Raw genomic sequence first — 21,112 nt, forward strand, 5'->3', positions numbered from 1 at the left:
TCATCTAGTCAAAGCTATGGTTTTTCCAGTAGTCATGTACAGATGTGAGAGCTGGACCATAAAGAAGACTGAGCACCAAAGATGAGTTTGAACCTGTGGTGTTGGAGAAGACTCTTGAGAACCCCTTGAACTGCAAGCAGATAATACGAGTCAATCCTAAAGGAAATAAATCCTGAATATTCATTGGAAGGACTGAAGCTAAAGCTCCAATACTTTGGCCACCCGATGTGAAGAACCGACTCATTGGAAAAGAACCTGATGCTGGAGAGATAGAAGGTGGGAGAAGGGGATGCCAGAGGATGAAATGGTTGGATGGCAGACTCAACAGACATGAGTTTGAGCAAGCTCCGGGACATGGTGAAGGATAGGGAAGCCTGGCGTGCTGCAGTCCATGGGGTTGCAAAGAGTTGGACATGACTAAGCAACTGAACAACAACAAGACTAAAGATGACTGTAATTTAAACTTTTCTGGATGGCTAAAGGTCACCATTAATGGACATTAGTGGATATACTGCTCTGTAACAGGGGCTATTAAGACTTCTAGGACTCTAAGATCATAGAAAAAATAAATAATGGTCTCCTAAAGTTGAAACCTTGGAGTCAATGTTACCCCACCTTTCTTCAGTCTCCATACTTTAAGAGATCAATAAATACTTGTTTCCTCATCTATAAAGGGATATTAATATTCCCCTTGCAGAGATATGATAAGGATTTAATGAAATTATGTATACAACGAACCAAGTAAGATTTCTGGCATGTACTTAATAAATGGTACCTATTATTGTCATTTTTAAATTAAAACCTTATCTATAATTCACAAATAATAAAATTATTATCCCTTTAATGTGTTGTTGGATTCTGATTGCTAGAATTTTGTTAAGGATTTTTGCATCTATGTTCATCAGTGATATTGGCCTGTAGTTTTCTTTTTTTGTGGGATCTTTGTCAGGTTTTGGTATTAGGGTGAAGATTTACGAGATTTGATCCCTTTCCTTCACATCTCAGACTACTCTGCTGTAGGCAGTCCTGGAGTCTCCCTCATCAATGAAACCCTCCTGGGTACCTGCACTATAGAGAACTATCTGTCCTTTTTGTCAGAGGACTCAGACTCTTCTGTCCTCTTTTAGTGACCTTTTCATTTCCTCTTTTGACATCTGTTCTCTATGGTCCATTCCAGGTGATGCCATCTAGTCTGTAATTTACCCTGCCATCCTCTGATTATAAAGTAGTGTAGGGTAGAGGTTGCCAAGGGAAACCAGATTACCATGTGTAACATGTTAAATTAAATCAAATGTCTTTAGTACCTGAGATTTGTTAAAGGGTTTTCCCTTTCTAATCCCCTGCAGGCTCCCTGCTCAAGCATGCCAGCAGGGTTGGACTGAACTAATCACACAGCAGGGGCTGGAAGGCTGAATCCCAAAGTAGTCAGTGTTGCTCAATTATTCAATTTTACCATATGCTAATAATGCCATGGACTGACTTCTGCTGAGGTAAAAGAAGTACATTCCTCTCCTTCAGGTCACCAAGATACTTTTAATAAACGTTCCATTCCTTAGTCAGTGGAAAAAATTCTTTCTCTGGAGTAAGAAATTTAATTCTTCCTCCCCAATAGAACCACTTAAAGTTATCAAGTTTAATCAAATTTGATACCAAAGGTAGCATGTCACCTCCTGAAAACTCAGGACCCACAGAATTTAATCCTGGACTCAGCGTTGCTAAATGGAGTAGTTGAATAACGTGCTTACTAAAGTGCTTGTGCACTTTGGCAACACAGAGACACACAGACAGACACACACATACATAAGCATATACCCATATACATATCACGGAAACTCTATGCCTGGGAATGGCTTTTAATCTTAGAGTTCTGAGCTGGGGGCTCATTCACCAGCAAACAATGAAAGTGGGTTATAGTAAGGCCAGGAATTGAGGCTGTTCAAGCAGAGGAGGCAGGAAGGAAGGAAGGAGAGATGGGCGGAAGCATTAAAAATGGCACTTGTCACATGCAGATTAATGGAGAGCCCAGAATAAAAGCCCACACACCTACAGTCAATTAATCTTCAACAAAGGAAGAAAGAATATAAACTGGGAAAAAGCCTCTTCAACAAGTGTTGCTGGGAAAGTTGGACTGCTGCATGTAAATCAATGAAGTTAGAACACATCCTCACATCATGCATAAAAATAAACTCAAAATGGCTTAAAGACTTCAACATAAGACATCACAATATAAAATTCCAAGAAGAAAGAATAGGCAAAACGTGCTCTGACATAAATTATTCAATGTTTTCTTAGGTCAGTCTCCCAAAGCAATAGAAATAAAAACAAAAATAAACAAATGGAACCCAATCAAACCTATAAGCTTTCACACAGAAAAGGAAACCATAAACAAAATGAAAAGACTGGTAGAAAATATTTGCAAATAATGCAACCAATGAGAGCTTAATCTCCAAAATATACAAACACCTCATACAACTCAACAACAACAAAAAACCCAAACAACTCAATTAAAAAATGGGCAATAGGCCTTAACAGACATTTCTCCAAAGAAAACATACAGATGGCCAGTAGGCACATGAAAAGGTGCTCAACACCACTAATTATAAGAGAAATGCAAGTCAAAACTACGATGAGGTACCACCTCACACTGGTTAGAATGGCCATCATTAAAAAGGAAATTCATTTTTTGAGACAAACTCAAACTTGTTTGTCTACAAGTAACAAACACTGGGAGAGGATGTGGAGAAAAAGGAACTCTCCTACACTGTTGATGGAAATGTAAATTAAGTATAGTCACTATGGAGAATAGAATAGAGGTTCCTCAGAAAACTAAAAATAGAATTACCATGTGATCCAGCAATCCCACTTTTGGGCATATATCTGGACAAAACTATCATTCAAAAGGGTACATGCATCCCTATGTTCATAGCATCACTATTCACAATAGCCAACTCTTTGGGGTTGGCAAAGTGTTGGACATGACTGAGCAACTTTCTTTACCAAATGAGCTATCAGGGAAGCCCCAAAATGGTAATGTAACAATAATAATGATTAATAAGATTAATAAAAATAGAAACACAGAGTGGTAGGGGCTGTGACAGGGAAATATTTTGAGGGGACATTTAAGGCATCCTCAGTTCAGTCTTGTTATTAAAACTATCAAGAAGTAACATCTAATCTGAATTCTGAAGAATCAGTTATTGAGAATTACCTGGGTGAAGAGTGGAGAAAATACAATCCAAACAGGGAAAAACTGTTGTGCAAAGGCCACAGAGCATCAGGAAGCTCCTTGGAACTATAGGTTATTGGTCCCTAAAGAGCTGAGGATGTGTGGCTGCAAAGTACAAAGGAGGAAACAGGATTAAAATGATAGAACTAGTGAACCCATGGTAAGGGGTTTAGATTTTACACTTAAGGCAAAATGGAGCCACAGAAGGATTTTAAGCAAGGGAGTAGCATGATCATATTTGTCTTCAGGAATTCTCACTCAGGTTGCAGTGTGAGTTAGAGGAAGAAGATGGTAACTAAGGGAAATGAAGACATTTGGTAAACTAAAGCAGAATTCAAGTGAGAAATCATATATATGGCAGTGGTAGTAGGCCTGGAGAGGAGGAGGCAGCTTTAAGAGATAATGAAGACACAGACCAGCAGGACTTGGTGATCAACACCGATGTCGGGGTTTCTAAATTACCACCAATGCCCTTAAAACTCTAAGGTCTTTTGAATTCTACATATCTCTTGGGCTCATTTGTGACAGCAAGGATAATGCAAATATAGACTTGTACCTACAGGGAAATGACAATAGCAGTGTGGGCAGCTAGAGGCATGACCCTCTGCTCTTCTCCACCCAGCACACACACACATGCCTCTCTCTCTCTCCCACTTACCTACTTCCAAGTCTCCTCACCACCATCACCTCCCTGCCACTCTTTTGTTCCCCCAGAATCTCTGATGTCAGACCTGTGATGTAATGACTAACACAGAGTCTGACTGTCTCTTTTGATAAATAAAAGATTTGTCTTTAGCCATGTTTGAAATCCCACCCCAATCCTCTACATTATCTTTCTCTACAGGGTTGAGAAAAAAGAAAATGAAGCCAGACATATGACCTTCTCAATCCAAATTTTCCTACTATTGTTGGCAAAAAAAAAAAAACAAAAAAAAAACAAAAAACTTTAGATAACATTAAAAACGTTGAACATTCTATTTGTGACAAAGCAAGAGGAAAAAAGCAAGGACAAATCAGCAAAGATAGACTGAATCTACAGAGTCAAATTAGATACAGCTCTGTGCTCTGTGCTGTGCTTAGTCTCTCAGTCGTATCTGACTCTGCAACCCCATGGATTGTAGCCCTCCAGGCTCCTCTTCCATGGGGATTCTCCAGGCAAGAATGCTAGAGAGGGTTGCCATGCCCTCCTCCAGGGGATCTTCCCAACCCAGGGACTGAATCCAGGTCTCCTGCATTGCAGGCAGATTCTTTACCATCTGAGCCACCAGGGTACAGCTCGACTGATAGTTTCCAAGAGCATTAATACTTCTGTTTTGTGAGTTTTAAGGAAAATCTGAGGGGAACTGGGGAAGAAAAAGGAGAATTTCCATTGCTTTTTCCAATACTCTAGATAATTTTTGCCTACCTCTGAAGGATTTGATTGGAAATAATTACAAGAAAAAATTCTATAGAGGTGGGAAGGTGGAATAGAAGTAGAGGAGGAGAGAAGGAACCGGAAAACAGAGCAGCTGCAATGAATGAAGGCTCTGGGACAGATATAAATAAAAACAGGGTTCAGTCTTGTCCTTTGGTGTCATATGCTAATGACAAGATAACCTGGCAACTGAATTTCAGGTAACTCTAGAGTTAAAGACATCAGTCAAATGGAGATAACGACAAATATCTGTTAGTAATTGGCTGAGGCTGAGGGTGTAAAGGTGTTTCCTCTTAAAATTTGATTTTAGAGAATTAGCATCCACTGCCACCCAGTTAGCATATGACACTGAAGGACACGGCTGAACCTTATTTGCCTTTATTTTTATCTGTCCCCAAGCCTTCATTCATTGCAGCTGCTCTGTCTTTTCGGTTCCTTCTCTCCACCTCTACTTAGGCTGGTTAATGTGAGGTGAACCTGCGGATTCAAGAGGCTTCATCAACTAGCTCAATTTCAATAGCCATAAATACAATTTTACTTCAAAACAACTACCAAGAAAAACAGCTTTTTAAAAGTAAGTTTTAAGTTTTGGAATATTAAGGACTAAACTAACTTGCTGATAACCTATTAATTGTTGAAAAAGGTCTTCAATAAATAACTCAAGAACTCTATAAAGAGAATTATTTTAAAATTATTCCAGGGTCTTCCCTGGTGGTCTAGTGGTTGGGAGTGTGGGCTTTCACTTCGAAGGGCCTAGGTTCAATCCCTGGTCTGAGAACTAAGATCCTACAAGTCGAGCAGTACATCTAAAAAAAAAAAAAAAATTTTTAATTAGGAAAATTATAAGACTGGAATCATTCCATATTTTGAACTTGATTTGCACTAAATGTATTAGTATTCTTAGGGATAAAGATTTCTTTACTGCATTTTAAAAATTAACTTTTAGATATTACTTTTTAAATGAAAAGAATATTATCAAAATAATCAGACTTCTGGCTTCAAGATAGTGGAAAAAGGCCCTTTCTGCTCACTTCTCTGGAAAATCACTGTAAAATAAGAGAATGAGAAACAGAAAAAGACACTCCATCTACAATGAGACAAGAAGATTCATCACCACAACTCTCAATGTACAAAAGAAAAGGAATGCAGGAGTGGAAAGCAGCAGAGCCCAGGAAGCTGATCCCTCAGTCCTGGCAAAGAGAGATACTAGCTCCTCCAAGCCAAGCAAAGCTGAGGACTGGAAACCTAAGACAATAGAGGGTGAAACATGGGCTAAAAAGAAGAGGAATCGTTGAAGGCCTGTATAAAGAACAAACGGACCCCCACGTCCCTCCCTGACACCAAGCAATAGGAGACTTATACTCTGGGAAACCAAACTAGAGGTGTCTACACTAAGGAGCCTCTGGCAAGAGAACAGCTGGAGTGAAGCCCTGCAAGGAAAATAGGAGGGGTCCATAAGAGCTTACAGTCTGAACAGAGAGAACGGAAGACCCCTTTCCTACCCTGCTCTGGCACTCAGGCTGCTGAGCTTATACCTTTCTTGACGGGAGACTAGAGGATTCTTCTCTGGACAAACTGGATGGTTTTTGAGGGAAATTTTTCAGATAATGTGATTGGTCCTTTCATATAAAAAGTCAATTTACTACCTGTTCTCTTCTAATAAAACTCAGTCAACAGGCACCACCATCCCACACATAACTTTCAATTACCTTTTAATGTTCTGTACTTAAATGAATGCACAGAGACCATAAGTCATTTGAAGAAAATCTTTAACATGAAAGGAAGAAACCAAAACACAAACACAAGTGGAAAGAATAGTGACAAATTTCCATGTGCCCTTCAAGCCAGCCTCAAGTTATCAACATTTTGCTGAACATATTTTACCTATCTCTATTACCTTTTTCATTTAAGAGGGAGGTGGGCTGGAGTTACCATAAGAAAATCTCAAATAATTTCACCTGTGAACAATTCCGAATGGAAACATTTTTAAAAGCAATATTCTTTGTTATTTAAACTTACATTGAAACATTTCTGATGTCAATTTAAACATACTTCATGGGAAATAGATGGGGGAACAGTGGAAACAGTGTCAGACTTTATTTTGGGGGGCTCCAAAATCACTGCAGATGGTGATTGCAGCCATGAAATTAAAAGACGCTTACTCCTTGGAAGGAAAGTTATGACCAACCTAGCTGCTAAGCTGCTAAGTCACTTCAATCGTGTCTGACTCTGTGTGACTCCACAGACGGCAGCCCACCAGGCTCCCCCGTCCCTGGGATTCTCCAGGCAAGAACACTGGAGTGGGTTGCCGTTTCCTTCTCCAATCCATGAAAGTGAAAAGTGAAAGGGAAGTTGCTCAGGCATGTCCAACTCTTCGCGACCCCATGGACTGCAGCCCACGAGGCTCCTCCATCCATGGGACTTTCCAGGCAAGAGTACTGGAGTGGGGTGCCATCGCCTTCTCCTGAGCAACCTAGATAGCATATTAAAAAGCAGAGACATTGCTTTGCCAACAAAGGTCCGTCTAGTCAAGGCTATGGTTTTTCCTGTGGTCATGTATGGATGTGAGAGTTGGACTGTGAAGAAAGCTGAGAGCCAAAGAATTGATGCTTTGGAACTGTGGTGTTGGAGAAGACTCTTGAGAGTCCCTTGGACTGTAAGGAGGTCCAACCAGTCCATCCTAAAGGAGATCAGTCCTGGGTGTTCATTGGAAGGACTAATGCTAAAAGCTGAAACTCCAATACTTTGGCCACCTCATGCAAAGAATTGACTCATTAGAAAAGACCCTGATGCTGGGAGGGGTTGGGGGCAGGAGGAGAAGGAGATGACAGAGGATGAGATGGCTGGATGGCATCACCAACTCGATGGATGTGAGTCTGAGTGAACTCCGGGAGTTGGTGATGGACAGGGAGGCCTGGCGTGCTGTGATTCATGGGGTCACAAAGAGTTGGACATGACTGAGTGAATGAACTGAACTGAACTGAAGGGAGCACATGGTTTCTGAAACTTCTTTTGGGGCTGGAGAAGGGTACATAAGTAAAAATGTTTGAAAAGCATTTACTGAACCTTAGCATAGACAAAAATCATTTGAAATGAAAAAGGGACACATAGAATCACGTACATGGAGAAGGGTTTTATTTTTTTTTTTCTCATTTTCTGTTTTTCCTCTCAGATAACATGTAAAACGCACAGAATATACTGGTTTTATTTATTTATTTTTTCATTTTAACAGTTTCTAATGAAAGCTGTAGACAAGATGACTTTATTCTTGCATCTTCTCAATTGTTTCTTCCTTATATTTGCCCTTTTCCTTTCCTACTTGGCGAGATTTGGCTTTACGTTTGAGGATCTTTTTGCGGTCTTTGTCCAGTTTTAGTCTGGTGATAACCACCTTGCTGGGGTGAATGCCCACATGGACAGTTGTGCCATTAGCCTTCTCCCGTTGCACTCATTCAATGTAGACGACATATTTCTTCCTGTAAACCTGGACTACTTTGCCAATTTGCTGCCTTTTGTAGTGCCCTCGTACAACCTGAATTTCATCATCCTTTCAGATGGGCATGGATCGAACGTTGTACTTCTGTTTTAGCTCTTTAGAAAGAGGAGAAGACATAATTTTCCTGCGAATGTGGGAAGGCACATTGAAATGCCTTTTTCGATTCTTGCTTCGGTCAGAAGTCACAAAGGGATTGAACTTCATTTTGGCTGCTAGCGCTTCAGCGATGGCCACAGAAGGGAAGAGCAATATACTGGTTTTAAAAAATATTTATTTATTTGACTGCTTTGGGTCTTAGTTGCCCTGTGGCATGTCGGAGCTTAGTTCCAGAACCAGGGATCAAACCTGTGTCCCCTGAATTGGAAGGTAGATTCTTAACCACTGGACCACCAGGGAAGTCCCTGGAATACACTGTTATTTATTGTGGAACATAATTTTCTCTCTCACTTTCTCTGTGTATATTATCTCAACCTCAAAGGTTTTTTGTTTTTCAGCAAAGAAAAGAAGTATGAGGACCCCTGGGGAGTGGAGGAGAAAGAAAGACCTCCTTCCTCCCTTTCCCCATTTCTTCCTCTTACTCTGATCACTGAATAGACATGAATTTCCGTGGCTTCTGCTGGGAACCTGGGTAAGATATGCTGGATACGGTCCAGAGTGGCCATAGTCAATGACAAATGTCTTGTGTCCAAGTGTGGTAGGCATATATTAGTAGACAAAATAGATACAAATCCTGACCTTGTAAAATTTATAGTCAAGAAACAGATAACAAGCAAAATAAATAAATGAATCACATGCTATTTCATGTGATAAATGCAATGAGAAACGATCCATTTATTGGTTCAGTTCAGTTCAGCCACTCAGTAAGGTCCGATTTTTTGCAACCCATGGACTGTGTCATGCCAGGTCTCCCTGTCCATCACCAACTCTCAGAGCTTGCTCAAACTTATGTCTATCGAGTTGGTGATGCCATCCAATCCTCTCATCCTCTGTCATCCCCTTTTCCTCCTGCCTTCAATCTTTCCCAGCATCTGGGTCTTTTCCAATTAGTCAGTTCTTTGCATCAGGTGGCCAAAGTATTGGAGCTTCAGCTTCAGCATCAGTCCTTCTAATGAATATTCAGGACTGCTTTCCTTTAGGATTGACTGGTTTCCTTTAGGATAGACTGGTTTGATCTCCTTGTAGTCCAAGGGACTCTCAAGAGTCTTCTCCAACACCACAGTTCAAAAGCATAAATTCTTCAGTGCTCAGCTTTCTTTATGGTCCAACTTTCACATCCACACATGACTACTGGAGAAACCATAGCTTTGACTAGATGGACTTTTGTCAGCAAAATAATGTCTCTGCTTTTTAATATGCTGTCTAGGTTGGTCATAGCTTTTCTTTCAAGGAGCAAGTATCTTTTCATTTCATGGGTCCAGTGACCGTGTGCAGTGATTTTGGAGCCGAAGAAAATAAAGCCTGTCAGTTTCCATTGTTTCCCCATCTATTTGCCATGAAGTGATGGAACTGGATTCCATGATCTTAGTTTTTTGAATGTTGAGTTCTAAGCCAGCTTTTCTACTCTTTTACTTTCATCAAGAGGCTCTATAATTCCTCTTCACTTTCTGCCATAAGGGTGGTATAATCTGCATATCTGAGGTTGAAATTTATCAGTTACTGTGGAGAAAACTAAAACAAGAGGAATGGAAGAAGAACAATTTGCAAGTTTAAAAAGGGTAGTAAGGGAAGGCAATTGAAGAAGGTGAGGGAATAAGCCATACATATATCTGAGGGAGAAGTATTTCAGGCAGAGAGAACAGCAATGCAAAGACCTGGAGGCAGAAGTGCACCTGTTGTGTTCAATGTGGCTAGACCAGTCCGGGAAGAGAGCAAGTATCTAGTGATGAAGTCAAAGAACTAAGGTGCAGTGGTAGGGCAGGGCCAGTGTAGGCCCTTGCAGGCAATTAGAGGACTCTTGTTTCGCTCTGAGCCAGATGGGGAGCAATGGAGGGTAAACTAAGGAAGGACATGAACTGATTTACTTTTTAAAGTGGTAAGGGACAAGCATGGAAGCAGGGACAGTTTTTAGGAGGCCACTATAAAAATCCAAGCAATTGCTTAACCTGCCTCTGGATAAGGGAAATTATCTTGACAGGTACAGCAAGGAGAAAGACTAGGGTTGTTTCTAGGATCTCAATGCCTTCAAATTAACCAGTTTGTTAATGGGTCAACAGTCCGTGGCCCATTTGCTGGAAGTGTAAGTTGGGGCTTTACCAGCTAAAACTCTGTCCTAGGTCTTGGCCTGTAATCCTCTGCTTCACACTGTGCTGGATTATTCTCTTCCAAGAAGGAGCTCCCCATGCATAGTGGGCAGGCAGGAGGTACCAGACCCAGGCATCTCACCTGTGCCCTGCAGTATGTCTCCACAGGCACTAGCCTTCAGAGCCAGCGACTTCTGGTCATCATGGATAAGAAGATGAAATAGTCCAGCTTGGTGGAAGTTGGGGAGAGGGTACACTCAGGACAGTTGACATGCATAGACTGCAGACCCCAGAAAACTACTGACCATGGGATTCATAGTGGCCAAGACACTGTACATAGCAGCCTCAATCTAGGGGCTTTTCTGAATCCCTACCTTGGACACAAGATGGGTTTCAAGAAGTCCAATGCAACCGTCAGAGGATGGGGCTGACCTATGATAGCAACTTCCCTGGGGGAGCCTCCCATTCTCCCTGCTATGGCCCGGAACTCGATGCCTTTCATCCAGGCCTAATCAGAAGTTGGCCACTTCATGTACCTAAATCAATTCTGTAAACTTGGCCTGTGGACCAAATCAGCCACAAAGAAGACCCAAAATATCAAGGGGGCCAGTTCTTCCATCTACATTGGGGTTCTGCTCACAAGCACACATAAATACACAATGAATACATAAAAACCAAAGATGCATGCACATACATATGTGTACTTACAGATGCAAACATATATACAAACTCACACACACACATCTATACAGCAGAATATTCTATTCAAAGAAGATGTCAAGAAAGAGTTGATGAGTATGTGTATTTTCAAAAAAAATTGTTAAATCTAGATCAGTGACTCTCAAATAGTTTGGTTTCAGAGCTTTTTACAGTTTAAAAATTCTTTGAGAACCCAATATAGCTGCTTTTGTTTATGCTGGTTATATCTATGAATATTTATCATATTAGCAATTAACTATAGTTAAAATGTATACATTTTAAAAATATTAATCCCACAAAGAGTCAGACACGACTGAGTGACTGAACTGAACTGATTGAATTCATCTAAAATTGATAAGAAAGTGATAAATCTACTACGTGCTAACACAAATAACACTTTAAAAATACTATATTGTTCAAACAAAATAATTCAGTGAGAATAGTGGCAATGCAGTACATGTTTGCAATTTCTTTAGTATACATCTTAAAAAAGACATCTGGATTTTCATATCTGCTTTTATGTTCAATTTGCTACAATAGTATGTATCATGTAGCCTCTGGAAAACTCCACTGTATACTTTTGAGAGGATGAGAATGAAAATGGCAAAAAATAATATATTACTATGAAAATACTTTTGACTTCATGAACCTCTTACAAGGACCCTGAGTAGTCCCTACACCACACTCTGAGAACTATTGATGTGACTGAAACGGACAATTTTGAAGGAACATACAAATAATTAAAATCTGACTCAAGATGAATGAACAAAATCATATAGACCAATAACCTTTAACAGAATAAATTGAAAAAGTAATAAAGCTATCCCCTTAGTACTCCCTAAAATAGTTTGTTAAGTATAGTCTATCAGAACTTCAAGAAACAGAAACAAATTACTTTTTTTGCTAAAATTTTCCAAACACAAAAGAAAGCCTGATAATTAAAACCACAAGGATTACACAATCTAATATCCAAACCATAATCTAATATGTAATATATTTGCATAATTTAATACCCAAACCAAAGATAGCATTAAAATAGTAGATAAGAGGCTATTTTATTTACATACATATACATACAGACTTCCCAGGTGGCGCTAGGGGTAAAGAACCCACCTGCCAATGCAGGAGACTTGGGTTTGATCCCTAGGTTGGGAAGATTCCTGGAGGAAGGATCCTACTCTAATATTCTTGCCTGGAGAATCCCACGGACTGAGGAGTCTCTTGGGCTAGAGTCCATAGCATCACAAAGAGTCAGACATGACTGATGTGACTGAGCATGCAATTGCACATATTATAAAAATCCTAAATAAAATATTAATAAGTCAAATTTTTACTTAAATAAAATCAGGCTAAAAAATGTTATTTAGGAAAACAACAAAAGTTCAACATAAGAAAACCAATTCATTTACTTGACTACAATAATAGTTAAAAAGAAAAATATAATGACTGTAAATACTCATTTTTCATTAAAACACTTACTAAACTTGAAATAGAAGCAAATTGCCTTAAATAGAGAAAGAATATGTATAAGAAAAGAGTTAACGATGCAATTACTACTAAAACTTCAGAAACATTCCTATTACTGAAGAGCAAGACAAGAGTCACTACTAGTATTACCATTATGTAACATGTTTTGGAGGTCCGAATCAAGTCTATGAGATATATACATACACAAACATATATATCATATATATATGTATATAGTGAAAAAGAGTAGAAAAGTGATCACTATTTGCAAATAAAGTAATGGTATATTTAGATAATCAACCAAAAAAAAAAAACCACTAGAATTTTTAATCAGTCAGTTCAGTTCAGTTGCAGAGTCGTGTCGGACTCTTTGCGACCCCATGAATCGCAGCACGCCAGGCCTCCCTGTCCATCACCAACTCCCGGAGTTCACTCAGACTCACATCCATCGAGTCGGTGATGCCATCCAGTCATCTCATCCTCTGTCGTCCCCTTCTCCTCCTGCCCCCAACCCCTCCCAGCATCAGGGTCTTTTCTAATGAGTCAACTCTTTGCATGAGGTGACCAAAGTATTGGAGTTTCAGCTTTTAGCATCAGTCCTTCCAATGAACACCCACGACTTATCTCCTTTAGGATGGACTGGTTGGATCTCCTTGCAGTCCAAGGGACTCTCAAGAGTCTTCTCCAACACCACAGTTCAAAAGCATCCATTCTTTGGCTCTCAGCTTTCTTCACAGTCCAACTCTCACATCCATACATGACCACAGGAAAAACCATAGCCTTGACTAGATGGACCTTTGTTGGCAAAGTAATGTCTGCTTTTCAGTAAGCTATCTAGGTTGGTCATAACTTTCCTTCCAAGGAGTAAGTGTCTTTTAATTTCATGGCTGCAGTCACCATCTGCAGTGATTTTGGAGCCCCCCAAAATAAAGTCTGACACTGTTTCCCCATCTATTTCCCATGAAATGATGGGACCAGATGCCATGATCTTAGTTTTCTGAATGTTGAGCTTTAAGCCAAATTTTTCACTCTCCTCTTTCACTGTCATCAAGAGGATTTTAATAGAGACTAGAAAATTGGGCAATTACAAGATAAATATCAAGACATACAAACATACACATATTGCTTTCCTAGTAACCAAACAGAAAATCTTATGAAAAAAAGAAACCCTACTCAGATTGCCTTTAAATAAAAAATGAAAACATGTTTAAAAAAACCAAAACACATAGGAATAAATTTATGAAATGTGAGATGAAAATGATAAAATAATTGTAAGCCCAAATGAAGAGCTGAAACACTGTAGAGACATTTGCTCCTCGTTGAAAAGTTCCATAAAAACTAGAAACTTAAGTTTTCTGAATGACTATACACAAAGGTAAATAATAAATGACAGACTGGAAGAAAAACTGTATAAAGGATCAATAGCCATATGTCCAAAGAGATCTCCCAAATCAGTTTTAAACAGCCAAATAACCAGATAAAAAGGAACCCCAATGATTAACATACATGCAAAAGAATTGTGAAACCGCACTTTAAAATCAAATAAGCGTAAATTAAAACAAGATAATTTTTGCATATAGTTTAGAATGTGAAAGAATATGATATACCCAGTTTGGGTGAGGGTACAAGGGTGGAAGACACTGTTGTAAACTGGTAACATCTTGAGGGAGGGCAACTTAGAAATACTTATCAAAATTTCAATTAATTCAGCGACAAGAGCTGCCTATTTTGAATGTAAACCTCATTTCCCATAAATATAATAGCTCATTTTAGAGGTGCTGTGATGACAGGATGAATGATTTGTAAACTGTAAAATGTACACATGACACATGCACCCCCTCCCACCCCATATACCATGATCCTGTTTTTGTTAATGAATTTTATTATAATTTGGAAAATAGATTATCTGTCAAGGTATTAACATTGAAGGTTTTCTAAATGTGTTAAAGCAATGTATCAAAAACTTCAAACAAAATCTTTTCAAATACATGATAAACTCCTCTGATCTGGTAAGGTTTAGTGTGCCTACCACTTTTTCTCCCCAGGGACTTGCCTAAGTAGTATCAGAAGCAGGATAGGAAAGAGGTCAAAAAGTATCCTACAAGATGGGACTGACATACATACACTACTGTGCATAAAACATAATTAGTGAGAACCTACTGTGCAGCACAGAGAACTCTACTCAGTGATCTGTGGTGACCTAAATGGGAAGGAAATCTAAAAGAACAGATAGACGTATATGTATAACTGATTCACTCTGCTGTACAGCAGAAACTAACACAACATTGTAAAGCAACTATACTCCAATAAAAAAATTTTTTTAAGTATCCTAGAAAAAGCATGGGATTCTGAAATAGAACTAGGTTCAAGTTCTCTTTCTACTTAGCAGCAAGTCATTTGGGGCAATTATATGCTCTTTAGTTGCTTGTTTCCTCATCTGTAAAACAGTCAGAATGCTGTTTCTCGTATAAATGAAAATTTAAATGAGATATTCTACCAAAATGTTAATTGTTGTTTTTATAATGCAGGTCTCCTAATTCAGTTTAGTAGTGCACATTAAACAAAAAAGGGGATTTCCTCAAGCCTTGCCCCTTCCAAACTTTCAGTTCTAGTCTAAAAGTTTAAGGAAGGTCATTTGTTGTGAATTTGAGTATAGAACGGCATCTGCACTGGGCCAGTTTCTAGCTCTGAATGCTGGTTAACAGGTATGCAAACCATAAAGGCAAATGACCAAGGCAGATCAAATCATACACCCAAAAACAAAATGCAGTAAGTCCCTGGGGAAAGGAGAAAGGCAGGGGCCCTGGGACCTTAAATCCTGTCCAGTTTAAATCCTGTCAAAATCTTTATTAGGTGACCTTGTGTAGTATTTTGAAGGAGAGGGAGGGAGGCAGTGAGGGAGGGGAGGAGAGTAAGAGAGACAGAAAGGGGGAGAAAGATGGAGACGATGAGAGAAAAAAGAGGGAAAAGGAACCACAGATTCCTAAGAATAATTTGGGGAAGCCTATCTAATGGCAAGATCTAATGCTAAAGCTTTGGCATTTTGGCTGGGAAATTTCAAGTGCATTTCTAGAATATGGCAGAGTGATGAGCTATTCATCAGTTCAGTTTAGTTCAGTCGCTCACTCGTGTCCGACTCTTTGTAACCCCATGAATCACAGCACACCAGGCCTCCCTGTCCATCACCAACTCCTGGAGTTCACCCAAACTCATGTGCCTAGAGTTGGTGATGCCATCCAGCCACCTCATCCTCTGTTGTCCCTTTCTCCTCCTGCCCCCAATCCCTCCCAGCATCAGGATCTTTTCCAATGAGTCAACTCTTCGCATCAGGTGGCCAAAGTATTGGAGTTTCAGCTTTAGCATCAGTCCTTCCAATGAACACCCAGGACTGATCTCCTTTACAATGGACTGGCTGGATCTCCTTGCAGTCCAAGGGACTCTCAAGAGTCTTCTCCAACACCACAGTTCAAAAGCATCAATTCTTCAGTGATATAAAAATAGAAGCTACAATAACTGAAAAATTAAAAAGGCATAAGTTCATGAGCTGTCAAAAATGATTATTAAATACACTCATGAGTCTAACTGGTAATGAATTTTCTTCTACCCTTTACTTCCATCTACCACTCCTCCATTATAGAAACTTAAAATATGCAAACATTGTAAGGATCACTATTGGGTATGAGTCCTACTATTAACTCTCAAAAAAGAATATAAACTCTACCACAAATAATTTTTTTTGTGTATTTCTCTAAACTTAATTGATAGATTTTCATTAGGGTTGTTATTGTATAAAAAAAAGTAATTCTAACCTCACAGATGAAACAAACAGGACAGTATGCTCTGATCTTAGTGATTTGTTTAATGTTATAAATAAAAATAATGTGCGCAGGCACAGGAGGGCCTAGAGGAGCTAACCCATGTTGAAGGTCAGGAAGGGCAGTGGTGAGGAGATACCCCTAGTCCAAGGTAAGGAGCAGTGGCTGCGCTTTGCTGGAGCAGCCGTGAAGAGATACCCCACGCCCAAGGTAAGAGAAACCCAAGTAAGATGGTAGGTGTTGAAAGAGGGCATCATAGGGCAGACACACTGAAACCATACTCACAGAAAACTAGTCAATCTAATCACACTAAGACCACAGCCTTGTCTAACTCAATGAAACTAAGCCATAACCATGGGGCAACCCAATGGGCGGGTCATGGTGGAGAGGTCTGACAGAATGTGCTCCACTGGAGAAGGGAATGGCAAACCACTTCAGTATTCTTGCCTTGAGAACCCCATGAACAGTATGAAAAGGCAAAATGATAGGATACTGAAAAAGAAACTCCCCAGGTCAGTAGGTGCCCAATATGCTACTGGAGATCAGTGGAGAAATAACTCCAGAAAGAATGAAGGCATGGAGCCAAAGCAAAAAGAATACCCAGCTGTGGATGTGACTGGTGGTAGAAGCAAGGTCCGATGCTGTAATGAGCAATATTGCATAGGAACCTGGAATGTCAGGTCCATGAATCAAGGCAAATTGGAAGTGGTCAAACAAGAGATGGCAAGAGTGAACGTAGACATTCTAGGAATCAGCGAACTGAAATGGACTGGAATGGGTGAATTTAACTCAGATGACCATTATATCTGCTACTGCGGGCAGGAATCCCTCAGAAGAAATGGAGTAGCCATCATGGTCAACAAAAGAGTCCAAAATGCAGTACTTGGATGCAATCTCAAAAATGACAGAATGATCTCTGTTCGTTTCCAAGGCAAACCATTCAATATCACAGTAATCCAAGTCTATGCCCCAACCAGTAATGCTGAAGAAGCTGAAGTTGAACCGTTCTATGAAGACCTACAAGACCTTTTAGAACTAACACCCAAAAAAGATGTCCTTTTCATTATAGGGGACTGGAATGCAAAAGGAGGAAGTCAAGAAACACCTGGAGTAACAGGTAAATTTGGCCTTGGATTACGGAATGAAGTAGGGCAAAGACTATGGAGTTTTGCCAAGAAAATGCACTGGTCATAGCAAACACCCTCTTCCAACAACACAAGAGAAGACTCTACACATGGACATCACCAAATGGTCAACACTGAAATCAGATTGATTATATTCTTTGCAGCCAAAGATGGAGAAGCTCTATACAGTCAACCAAAACAAGACCAGGAGCTGACTGTAGCTCAGATCATGAACTCCTTATTGCCAAATTCAGACTTAAACTGAAGGAAGTAGGGAAAGCCACTAGACCATTCAGGTATGACCAAAATCAAATCCCTTATGATTATACAGTGGAAGTGAGAAATAGATTTAAGGGACTAGATCTGAGGATAGAATGCCTGATGAACTATGGAATGAGGTCCGTGACACTGTACAGGAGAAAGGGATCAAGACAATCCCCATGGAAAAGAAATGCAAAAAAGCAAAATGGCTGTCTCGGGAGGCCTTACAAATAGCTGTGAAAAGAAGAGAAGTGAAAAGCAAAGGAGAAAAGGAAAGATATAAGCATCTGAATGCAGAGTTCCAAAGAATAGCAAGAAGAGATAAGAAAGCCTTCTTCAGTGATCAATGCAAAGAAATAGAGGAAAACAACAGAATGGGAAAGACTAGAGATCACTTCAAGAAAATTAGAGATACCATGGGAACATTTCATGCAAAGATGGGCTCGATAAAGGACAGAAATGGTATGGGCCTAACAGAAGCAGAAGATATTAAGAAGAGGTGGCAAGAATACACAGAAGAACTGTACAAAAAAGATCTTCACGACCCAGATAATCACGATGGTGTGATCACTCATCTAGAGCCAGACATCCTGGAATGTGAAGTCAAGTGGGCCTTAGAAAGCATCACTACGAATAAAGCTAGTGGAGGTGATGGAATTCCAGTTGAGCTATTTCAGATCCTGAAAGATGATGCTGTGAAAGTGCTGCACTCAATATGCCAGCAAATTTGGAACACTCAGCAGTGGCCACAGGACTGGAAAAGGTCAGTTTTCATTCCAATCCCAAAGAAAGGCAATGCCAAAGAATGCTCAAACTACCGCACAATTGCACTCATCTCACACGCTAGTAAAGTAATGCTCAAAATTCTCCAAGCCAGGCTTCAGCAATACATGAACTGTGAACTTCCTGATATTCAAGCTGGTTTTAGAAAAGGCAGAGGAACTAGAGATCAAATTGCCAACATCCACTGGATCATGGAAAAAGCAAGAGAGTTCCAGAAAAACATCTATTTCTGCTTTACTGACTATGCCAAAGCCTTTGACTGTGTGAATCACAATAAACTGTGGAAAATTCTGAAAGAGATGGGAATACCAGACCTGATCTGCCTCTTGAGAAATCTGTATGCAGGTCAGGAAGCAACAGTTAGAACTGGACATGGAACAACAGAACGGTTCCAAATAGGAAAAGGAGTACATCAAGGCTGTATATTGTCACCCTGGTTATTTAACTTATATGCAGAGTACATCATGAGAAATGCTGGGCTGGAAGAAACACAAACTGGAATCAAGATTGCTGGGAGAAATATCAATAACCTCAGATATGCAGATGATACCACCCTTATGGCAGAAAGGGAAGAGGAACTAAAAAGCCTCTTGATGAAGGTGAGTGTGGAGAGTGAAAAAGTTGGCTTAAAGCTCAACATTCAGAAAACGAAGATCATGGCATCCAGTCCCATCACTTCATGGGAAATAGATAGGGAAAGAGTGGAAACAGTGTCAGACTTTATTTTTTGGGGCTCCAGAATCACTGCAGATGGTGACTGCAGCCATGAAATTAAAAGATGCTTACTCCTTGGAAGGAAAGTTATGATCAACCTAGATAGCATATTCAAAAGCAGAGACATTACTTTGCCAACAAAGATCCATCTAGTCAAGGCTATGGTTTTTCCTGTGGTCATGTATGGATGTGAGAGTTGGACTATGAAGAAGGCTGAGCGCCGAAGAATTGATGCTTTTGAACTGTGGTGTTGGAGAAGACTCTTGAGAGTCCCTTGGACTGCAAGGAGATCCAAGCAGTCCATTCTGAAGGAGATCAGCCCTGGGATTTCTTTGGAGGGAATGATGCTGAAGCTGAAACTCCAGTCCTTTGGCCACCTCATGCAAAGAGTTGACTCATTGGAAAAGACTCTGATGCTGGGAGGGATTGAGGGCAGGAGGAGAAGGGGACGACAGAAGATGAGATGGCTGGATGGCATCTCTGACTTGATGGACGTGTGTCTCAGTCAACTCCGGGAGTTTGTGATAGACAGGGAGGCCTGGTGTGTTGTGATTCATGAGGTCGCGAAGAGTCGGACACGACTGAGCGACTGAACTGACTGAACATAATAATAATTAAAATGAAACAAATGCAAAAATTACATTTTAAAAGTAAGCAAAAATATTTGTATTTCTCAGTAAAGAAGAACAAATTCAGGTATATATTTTTGCTAATTCTATAAAACAACAAGTAATGAGATTTGTACCCAGAATGGGGACAGTGGCATGTAGTTGGAAATCTGGAAGTTGGAAAGCAGAGGAGTGGTAAAGGACAAACACACATATACACACAAAAAAAGCTAAATCCTAAACTGAAAGAATGGGAAGCTGATACTCTGTGACTAACAGAAGTTTTAGGAGTAAATACCACCACGGAATTCTTGAAGTTGGGATAGAAGGAAGAAAAAGGAAGATTGACTAAAAATCTGTTTGAAAAAGACGTAGGCTCTCAAATCTCCCATACCACTCCATTCAGTCAGGTGAATGACCCTCAAAAGGCTAGTCATTTTTCCTGTAGAAGGTAAAATGAAGATCTTTTCAAGGTGGGTTATGAGTCAAATGAAGGGAAATGACACCAGATGGCAACTTGGATCTCCAGGGAATGAGGAGCACTAGAAACGGTAAATTTGTGGTAAATACAATAGGTAGGTGTCAGGCTTCCCAGGTGGCTCTGTGGTAAAGAATCTACCTGCTAATGCAGAAGACGCAAGCTGGATCCCTGGGTTGGGAAGATCCCTGGAGGAGGAAATGGCAACCCACTCCAGTATTCTTGCCTGAGAAATTCCATGGACAGAGGAGCCTGGGAGGCTACAGTCCATGGGGTCACAAAGAGTCAGACACGACTGAGCCACGGAGCACATTGTTTTCATCTCTTTTAAAGACACATTTTCAGGGCAAAAATTATAACACAGTATTGTAGGGTTAAAACGTATATGGACATAACAAATATACAATAATAGCACTAAGAACAGTAAATAGAAATATAATGTTGTAAGATTACAATATTTACCTGGTAGAACTAGGATAAAGATGCTTATTACAGTCCCTAGAGCAAAGGCTGGAAAATTTTTACATAAAAGAGCAGAAAGCATATATCTCAGGCTTTGCAAAACATAGCATCTAGCCCTAATCAACTCTGCTGTTTTTTAGTTACTCTGCTGTTTTTTAGTTGCTCAGTCGTGTCTGACTCTTTGCAACCTCTTGGACTATCGCCCACCAGACTCCTCTGTCCATGGGATTTCCCAGGCAAGAATGCTAGAGTGGGTTGCCATTTCCTTCTTCAGGGGATCTTCCCCACCCAGGGATAGAACCTGCATCTCCTGTATTCGCAGGTA

The 21,112-nt window shown here is 40.0% G+C and overlaps 1 protein-coding gene and 1 pseudogene across 13 annotated transcripts in view; both read right to left on the reverse strand.

Moving 5' to 3' along the window:
- The window catches only part of PUS10 (pseudouridine synthase 10), an 84,740-nt gene that overhangs the window by 29,235 nt on the left and 34,393 nt on the right, over positions 1–21,112 (reverse strand). Inside the window, exons 1-2 of one of the 13 annotated variants that reach the window (XM_055540207.1) lie at positions 4,632–4,840; positions 3,209–3,331 (exon numbers count right to left, since the gene is read on the reverse strand). The exons of 7 other annotated variants lie outside the window; for them this stretch is intronic. In XM_055540207.1, coding sequence (XP_055396182.1) covers positions 3,209–3,275 — 67 coding nt within the window. In that variant the 5' untranslated portion in view covers positions 3,276–3,331; positions 4,632–4,840. Of the gene's footprint in view, positions 1–3,208; positions 3,332–3,786; positions 3,864–3,884; positions 4,598–4,631; positions 4,841–21,112 lie in introns of those variants that run through there. 5 more of the 13 variants (XM_055540208.1, XM_055540210.1, XM_055540211.1 and 2 more) reach the window with 5 other exon arrangements.
- On the reverse strand, positions 7,677–8,410 carry LOC129623125 (60S ribosomal protein L26-like; annotated as a pseudogene).

Source organism: Bubalus kerabau, chromosome 11 (assembly GCF_029407905.1).
Source record: "Bubalus kerabau isolate K-KA32 ecotype Philippines breed swamp buffalo chromosome 11, PCC_UOA_SB_1v2, whole genome shotgun sequence".
NCBI lineage: Eukaryota > Metazoa > Chordata > Mammalia > Artiodactyla > Bovidae > Bubalus > Bubalus kerabau.